Source organism: Sinocyclocheilus anshuiensis, unplaced genomic scaffold (assembly GCF_001515605.1).
Source record: "Sinocyclocheilus anshuiensis isolate Anshui unplaced genomic scaffold, SAMN03320099.WGS_v1.1 scaffold1704, whole genome shotgun sequence".
NCBI lineage: Eukaryota > Metazoa > Chordata > Actinopteri > Cypriniformes > Cyprinidae > Sinocyclocheilus > Sinocyclocheilus anshuiensis.
The window spans coordinates 349,602-358,863 of NW_015555820.1; the positions used below are offsets into that span (position 1 = coordinate 349,602).

The 9,262-nt window shown below is 35.6% G+C and overlaps 1 protein-coding gene across 1 annotated transcript in view; it reads right to left on the minus strand.

Annotated features, from left to right (window-relative positions):
• Positions 1–5,339, minus strand: part of LOC107675311 (leucine zipper transcription factor-like protein 1) — a 20,351-nt gene extending 15,012 nt beyond the window's left edge. The window contains exons 1-3 of the mRNA XM_016469611.1: positions 5,163–5,339; positions 4,232–4,356; positions 3,924–4,118 (exon numbers count right to left, since the gene is read on the minus strand). Of these exons, the coding sequence (XP_016325097.1) occupies positions 3,924–4,118; positions 4,232–4,356; positions 5,163–5,165 (323 nt within the window). The 5' untranslated portion in view covers positions 5,166–5,339. The remainder of the gene's footprint in view (positions 1–3,923; positions 4,119–4,231; positions 4,357–5,162) is intronic.
• Between the last annotated feature and the right edge of the window lie 3,923 nt (positions 5,340–9,262).

Genomic DNA, 9,262 nt, shown 5'->3' on the forward strand with positions numbered 1-9,262 from the left:
GCAGTGGCTCAGGAGATGAGTCTTTGAGATTGTATAAACATCAAGCTGAAAAATAAAACCAAAGTTTTTTTTTTTTTTTTTAGATAATGTAATTTTGTTAAAAATTGATTTCATAAAATTGGTATCGAAAAAAGTATCGTTCAGGAACCGGTATCGAAGTCAAGGTATCGGTATCGATATCGAACATTTTTGAATGATACCCAGCCCTAATTATTATACTTGATCTGTAGATAAAGATCAGTGGTTTTGCATAAAAGTTTAGTTTAGTGCTGTTTCTAAAGCATGTTACTGTACGTTCACACCGCCGCCATCGAGAGCGTCAAAAATCGCTCTGGCCGCCCTGCCAATAACGCTGTGGAAAGATTCGTGGACGCTCTGACGTAGATCGAATGCTTATCTTGTATTTAAAGGGGTGGCAAAGCAAACACGCTTGTTGATCTTGTGCAGACTGACCAAAAGGAGGGTAACGTTAAGTTAACCTCATTAAATATTGCTGTGGACGAAGTATTAAGATCCTTTACATACCAGTTACATTCTACCATATGTCTGTTAGATCATGGAGTAGAGAGCACTATGAATTGTTCTTCATGCGCACAGTAACTGAAATTTAAAACTGTTAAAAGAAAAGGCTCAATAAACTAACGCACAGATTTAATACACTACGCATCAGTATCTTTGAACTTTTCTATGCTGTCTCAATAAACTATCGCACAGATATAATACACTACGCATCAAAATCATCTTCCCTTTATGCTTTGAAATTTTCTATGCAGAGCGCAGCGCTGTGACTCCATGTTGCTTCAAGCGCATCATTCTGCGCATAAGTGCTTTGTGCCGCTCTGCATAGGAGCCTTTCATCATGTTATAATACTTTTGCTCAATGAAAGATTATTAATAGCCTTTCTTGTTGTCTTATCTATCATATGTTGCTGCCTCATTACTGTGCTACAGACATTCGATTGTAATGGATTATCGGAATAAAAACTAAAGAATGCAAGCTTGCAGGGGTGGAGTTTAAACGAACTAAATAACTGGAGAAGTTTCACATACGTCACCAGATAGAAGTCTGTCATTTTCACTGCAAGGTCCAGTAATGACATTTTGATTAAACATTTGATTAAACATCACAAGGTAAATAAAAAATAATTTGTTCAAATTGTAATTTGCACAAATAAATTGTTCACAATAACATCTGTAACATGCACTTACAAAATAGATATGGTGAAATTGTTCTATGCCAAATTTAAAGCAGTTTTCATTGATCTTGGTGTAAACATACTTTAAACAAGGGGTACTCAAGTTCTAGAGGCCAAGCGGGTCGGAATTAAACCACATAAAATGCTAAGGGCCACAAATTACCATTTGCATCATAAGCCTTTATTTAACACAATATTTGTACTTTTACTGATTTAGAAATGCAGTTTATTACTTATCTAAGTCTTGCTTGTCCTTGTCCTATTTAAAACAATACGGAACAAAAAAGTGGATTAAAAGTTTGTTTTGCTATTAGGGATGTTCCTTTCGGTTATTTTTCCTAACCATTATCTTTATGACTAAAAGGATAGTTGCTTCCACTGTTAGACGGAAAAATATTCAAGTGATTGCGCAGGCGCCGCATGCGTGCACACAGTTAAGCTTTGCTACCTTGACAATGCAGCCTGTTCTTTATCATAATAAAATACAGTCAGTCAATCATATGTAAAAAATACTATGTAGTAAAAAAAAATATGTAGTAAAAAAATATGTAGTAAAATCTGTGCCATTAAGTGTTATCACAGTGATGTTATGCAAAACATTTTGTTTTACGTGGATATGTAAACATGTAAACATTTCGTGTCGGCATTAGGCCTAGGCTATTTCTGAATGAAATAATAAAATGCTACTTATGCTACGCGTAGCGTATTTTAACCATGCAGCAAACCTTTTTAAATATTTTGATAAATTACTGAAAAGATAAATAATTAAATGACTTTTTAAACCATTTAACTGATTGTATTAATCGGTCAAAATTCTTACGGTCGGTTAACCTGAGAGACCCAACGTTGGTTTCAGTTTCGTTTTAGCCTAAATGAATTCGTTTTGGCTTGTCATTTATAGCTTCTTATATTTTTAATTCTTGTTCTTTTCAAAATACTGTTAATTGAAAGGATTTGTTGTGGAGTGAGGGGAACTAAAATAGCCTAGCTATGTTTACAGTGTTTATTAGAAACATTTCGCGTTGGTATTCTGAATGAAATAGCGACTTATAGCGACTTGCGTTTTTTTTCTTCTAAAAAACGCAATTTTTTATATACGCGTAGCGTATTTTAACCATGCAGCAAACCTTTTTAAATATTTTGATAATTTTGATAAAAAAAACAAAACATTTTAAACGATTTAACTGATTGTATTAATCGGTCAAAAATTCTTAACGTTCTTAACGTTAACGGTTAACCGGTTAAAATTAACATCCCTATTTGCTATATTAATGCAAAATAAAAATAAAAATAATTCATAGAGTATTAAACAAACTCAAACCATTCTTGAGCAAATGTAGCTCACAATTTTTTCAGAAGTATTATTTTTCTATTTATGCCAAAAATATGACTGAGTGCGCATTACTGAGCGCTAAACACATGTAATGTCTGTTTCATTCCTACTGGATGCCAGAGGGCACCCTCACGCGGAAACTCCACATATGCATCACAGAAGTAATAGAACTCATTATTGAGTTCTGCGCAGACGAATCCTCTCATTACAACCAAAAAATGATAAACAGGAGCATCAATTCCATTTAAATGATGCAAACATAAAGTCACACTGCCTAATGTTTGCACTACTTTTGAGTGCAAATTATAATAAAAATACATTAAAGGGGTCATATGATTCTGCTAAAAAGAACATTATTTTGTGTATTTGGTGTAATGAAATGTGTTTATGCGGTTTAAAGTAAAAAAAAACACATTATTTTCCACATACTGTACATTATTGTTTCTCCTCTATGCCCCGCCTTTTTGAAACGCGTCGATTTTTACAAAGCTCATCGGTCTGAAAAACTGCCGGCATTTTAGTCTAACTTTACTCTCCCAGGATCAGTAAACAGTTCTCCATAAAATGTGCTGCACACATCTGAATATTTGGGTTGCACTGTTCTGGAACAGTGTTGTAAATACAACTTAATCACTGATTTCTAGTCGTGTCCATTTTTGGAAGGCCAAACAAAGTAGTTTCGCTTTCACAACAAAAAACACAGCGGCCTAGCGTCAGCGAAAGCCCCGGCTTAGCCTGAGCTGAAGCCGTGCAAGAGTGAGCTGAGGCGGCGGGGTCGAGAACGGCGGTCCCGGCGAAGGAGCGGTGAAAACGGTGAAAGCCGATCCGGCAATCCACAGCACTAAGTTGATGTATTCCCTCAGCGACCAGCACGGATCAGCTCTAGGCATGACGAAGCGGATATCGTCCTCTTTTGGAAGACCAAACAAAGTAGTTTCGCTTTCACAACAAAACACACAGCGTCTTCACGACATGGCGGCAGCGGCAACAACAATACTACAGCGAGAATAAAAGTTACGCCTTCTTTCTTTGCGTGAACATTTGGCCGGCGTTATGCAAATCTTCCCACATAGTGAGGTAGATATGTGGGGGCGTGTTCAAACGAGCCGTTTTAGGTAGGTGTGGCTAACTCTTAACTTTTATAAAGAATATCTCTTTGGATTTGAGACTTTAGTCTTTGCAACTTTACAGATCTTCTTTATGCACCAAGAGCTTGTAACACTCCAAAGAAAAAGGAATAAATGAAATCGCATCATATGACCCCTTTAATCTTCAGCATGACGTGGGCCACAAAATTAATGCAGACGGGCCAGATGCGGCCCGCGGGCTGCCTGTCGAGTACCCCGGCTTTAAACCTTTAACTCTCAACCATTTAACCTCTTCCTTCTCCTCACCTGTTCTCCAGCTCAGAAATGTCTGTTTGCAGTCTTAGGTAGAATTTCTCTGCCTGTGAAAAGAGTTGTCGCAGCAGCAGCACATTAGTGTGAGCTGTGTTTATGAGTTCCAACTCCACTTCTCCACGCACCAGCACCTGCAGCCCATCCAGCATGTCAGATACCTCGTCCACCGTATATGTCTCCTCCATGAGCCTTTAATATGAATGTAAAGAGGGAAAGAAAACAGTCAGAAAAGAACATCTGAAGACAGAAGCTCAAAGGGAGATACTGCTAATACATAAGTGACATAGTCTGCGGCCCCTCACCTACTGTCCTTCAGGTCTTGGAAGCAGGAGTCGATTGTCTTTAGTCTCAGTGCCCGTTTAGAGTGGGCAAAGCGCATGTAATTTATCACCTCATTCTGATGTTGCTCATTAAACCCAAAATCAGCCTGTAGGTGAAGGCACAGAATATTACATTTAATGGCAATCTGGCCTTAAAAGACAAAGTTTGTGGCAAAAAAATATACTACAGAGAAACAGCGCCTTCTTTTGGTTACATCATGGCACTTATACACTAATCTACTGTACTGAGAACTGTAAGAATGTCATTGTAAAGTTCACAATACAACTTTAAAGCTGACTTTCATATCTGGTTTAACGAGATTAAAGTTATATACAAATAAATAATCTTATATCAAACACTCAAATTGCAAGTTTGTGCGATAGGAATTATGTCAATTTTCCAATTCATGCACTTTTTATGTACGGAAAATAGTTGTATTATTGTCTATATGGCGTATCTTATTAATGCAGTTTTTAATTAAAATTAGAAAGACACTTAAAACAGTTTAATTATATCAATTTTGATATTATAGGGGAGTGATTACTGATTGATCTGCAAAAATTAGGGCGATTTCTGAACAGCTTATGATTTGATATTGCTTGTAGCTGTAAAACAAATAAAATAAACTAATATTATGCTACACTGAAGTTATAGGCATGTTTGAATTTTATTACATTGTATTTAATGGTATTAATGGCCTTATTTTTACAGTCTATGGTTACAACCTGACGTCATCTTATATATCTAGCTAGTCTTCCCTTACGTCTCCTCTTTAAATTGTTTATTTAAGAGATTATATCAGTTTATTGCTCAGAAATCATACGTAGTTGAATAAACTAGTCAAATATAGCCACACGCATGATTTTTTCTCTAATTTTCCTTCAGCTAATTTTAGCTGGCTAAGCTACTTACCATTACAGCAGGGTGATGAAGAAAATAGTTTTAACGTGACCACAAGAAAAATAAGTCACCAGATTGAAATATAGAGCGTTAACATAATATTAATAAGTTTCGAATATCAAACGGCACTGTCATGAAAACAGACTGGAAATGATGTGAAGGACTGGAAGATTTGCTATGAACGTTAGCGAGAAGAGCCTTGTTGTGCTTATGGGTTGCGCTTGGAAACAGAACAGCGCCACTCCATTCTTCTTCTTCTTCTTCTTCTTAGTTTTATGGCGAGTTGCAATCTTTGCGCATATCGCCACCTACTGTGCTATTGTGCAATCAGGATTTTCTTTTATTATATTAGTTATTCTGTCTCAACTCTGAAGCCATCAAGAGTCCAGGTATCGGTTGGCGCTGCGTGTTCAGCTCCTCCGTCCTCCACACTGAACCCCTTAGACTCCAAACCGAAACAGAACATCTTTTATATTATATTCTTTTATCTAGTCCTGTACTATATAAAAAATTAAATAAAATCCTATATCCTGTTCTATCACTATTAAATTCATATCCCAATAAATATCCCACATCCTTATTCTTCTTACCTTTATCTTTTAGATATGCTATTAGTTCCTTCCTATCCTCACTATACTTTATACATTCATGTATTGCATGCTCAATTGTTTCTTTCTCACCACAAAATTTACATAAGCCGTTAACATGTACACCAATTAAAAACAATGAACCATTCAGCCCTGAATGACCCAGTCTTAATCTAGCTATTATCCCCTCTTCCTTCCTATTCCTTCCTCTTACAATCATTTTAGTATCTACCTGCTTTTTGATTTTATATAAATGTCTTCCCTTATAATCTAAATTCCACACTTCTTGCCATCCCCAGTTGATCACTTATTTCATTCCCAACTACCCCCATACGGGCTGGAACCCAACAAAATCCTATTAAAATTCCTTTCCTTTGAATTCGCCATATTAACATTAAAATTTCATTCATTAAATCTTCTCTAGATGACTGGTGGCTGGATAATGAAGTTCCATATTCATATTTTTCCTAAGTTGCTTAAATGTCTTATTTCTTTCTTTTACTGCTTTGCTGCATTCTTCTGTCCACCATGGAATCTTCCTAATTTTCTCACCCGCAGTTCTTTGAGGTATATATAGGGTTGCAGATTCTAATATTAAATCTGTAAGCGATTTGCAAAATATTTCAACTGTATCCTCCTTCACCTTATCTTTATTTTCTTCACAGTATTTCCCAAATGCTATCCAGTCTGCCTTCTCATACATCCATTTCTTTTGAAGATAATGTCCCATATTATGATTTCTAACATTTAATTTACAAATTATTGGAAAGTGATCACTTCCAATTGTGTTGTCGCCGATTACCTTCCATCCACAAATCTCAGCCATTTCATTTGATATTAATGTAAGGTCTAAACATGATACCGTATTATCTATTACATTATATCTAGTACCTTCTCCAGAGTTTAAGCAAACTAAAGATCTCTCCTCCATAAATTGTTCTATTATTTCCCCATTAGAATCAATTTTTTTACTACCCCATAACCAATTGTGAGTATTAAAATCCCCACACCATAACTCTTTCTTACCTCTTTCAACCGTTTCAAGTGAGTTTAATGACATGTTTTTACATGGATTATAAAAGTTACATACTACAAGTGAGTTCTCATGATAAAAAATCTCAACCAAAACACACTCCAACTCCTTCACCTCTGCAAGAACTCTATATGTCATTCCATCTTTTATAAACGTAACTACCCCTCCTCCTTGACTCCCAACTCTATCTTTCCGAACTGAATTATAACCTGGTAAAACAAACTGAAGATTTGGTTTAAGCCATGTTTTAGGCGATCATTCCAAAATAAAAGTCCCATTTATTCACGCATAAATTGTTTGCATCCACAGGGATGCCCATATGGGCCGGTTAATCTTTAACCGACTGTAAGAATTTTTTTAGAGATTAATACTATTAAACAGTTAAAAGAGTTAAACAGTTAAAAAGTAATTTAAATAATTAAAAACACAAAATACACACACAATTATAAAATAAAACAAATTATAATGGCACCCGTTATAAACAACATGTAGGCTAAATGTCTAGTCAAAACGAACGTATTTAAAGAGAAACTGAAACGTACCAGCGCAATCAAGGATTTTGTCCTTAACAACGAAAACAGCTTAAAATAGGCTACTCTGTTATTTTTGATCATACAGATAAGAAATAAGACATTATTCGAAAATATGAATAGTTCACTTTTATTTAACAAAACATTGTGCCTTTGTTAAAGAGAGAGAGAGAGAGAGAGAGAGAAACAAATAGGATGCGATTTCATTTGATATCAATGTAAGATCTAAACATGATACCGTATTATCCATTACATTATATCTAGTACCTTCTCCAGAGCTTAAGCAAACTAAAGATCTCTCCTCCATAAATTGTTCTATTATTTCCCCATTAGAATCTATTTTTTTACTACCCCATAACCAATTGTGAGCATTAAAATCCCCACACCATAACTCTTTCTTACCTCTTTCAACCGTTTCAAGTGAGTTTAATGACATGTTTTTACATGGATTATAAAAGTTACATACTACAAGTGAGTTCTCATGATAAAAAATCTCAACCAAAACACACTCCAACTCCTTCACCTCTGCAAGAACTCTATATGTCATTCCATCTTTTATAAACGTAACTACCCCTCCTCCTTGACTCCCAACTCTATCTTTCCGAACTGAATTATAACCTGGTAAAACAAACTGAAGATTTGGTTTAAGCCATGTTTCCTGAACACATATTAAATTTGGCCTGTATTCTAAGTCTAAAATAATTTTTTTGAATTCCTGTCCATTCGCAATTAAACTTCTTGCATTCCATTGTAGTACACTTATCACCATTAAGCTAATCAGATATCTGAGAAGCATCTGTTGTTGATGACCGAGTGAGTATGTCATGTATCATGTGAGCAGAGATTCCATTAATCCCTACGAATTCTGATGCAGCATCTAGTATTGTTTTTATTTTAGCTGATCTACTTGTCATCATCGCTGTAACATTAATCACTTTCACAATAAATGCCAGAAAGTATTTTGGCATTATTTTTGGCATATATATTTGGCAGTACTTTGTCATTATTAGGTCGTTTTCTTTTAGACATTTATGATTACAATCATTCTCCTTTCTATTCCCTGTTCCTTACAGATTGCTTATCATTCGCCAACGGTTCTTCTGCTCTTACCACCTTACTATGACAGCCCTTCATTGCTTCCGCATATGAAACTTTATTTTCAACCTTGTATCTCTGAACATCTTTTGCTTTTATCTGAAACTCACATCCTCCGTAGGCAGCACTGTGTGGACCCCCACAATTACAACATTTGAGATCATTTGTACACTTGTCATATTCGTGTTCTTCCCCACACTTCACACTTCACACATCTCATTTTTCCTCTGCACACTGCAGCCACATGTCCAATTCGCTGGCATTTGAAACATCGCAGAGGCTTTGGAATATATTCTCTGATTACATAACTGATATATCACAATTTCACCTTTTCTGGCATCTTACCTTCAAATGTCAGCAGTATACTCGTGCTTTCTTGTCGTTCCCCATTAGCATTTTTAAACAGTCTTCTCACATTGGTTATTTTGCCTCCTTTTATATTTTCCTGAATTTCTTCAGCAGAAATATAGGTCGGCACTCCTGATATTACCCCTTTCTCATTCTTAGCTACTCCTATTTCTTTGGAAGTAACTTTTTCTCCATTCATCTCTTTAATCCCTAGTAGTTTATTTCTTTGCCCAATATCTTTGACTACAATTAAAACTCTCCCTTGTCCCAAACATCTTGCCAAGCTAACTGTTCCAATCGATTTATCTATTGCCTTTGATAATCCTATTGGATGTAGATGTTTTCCTGCACCTTTTTCAAACGTTACCATTACTTTAAATCCTGTCATCTCATTTTGAATTAAGCCTTTCCTGTTATCTTTCTGACACGTTTTCTTTTTTTTATTCCCATCTGGCGTATTTATCAGCGTATCTTCACTGTCTTCCTGATCTTTACACATAATTTTCTTGCGTTTAGTGT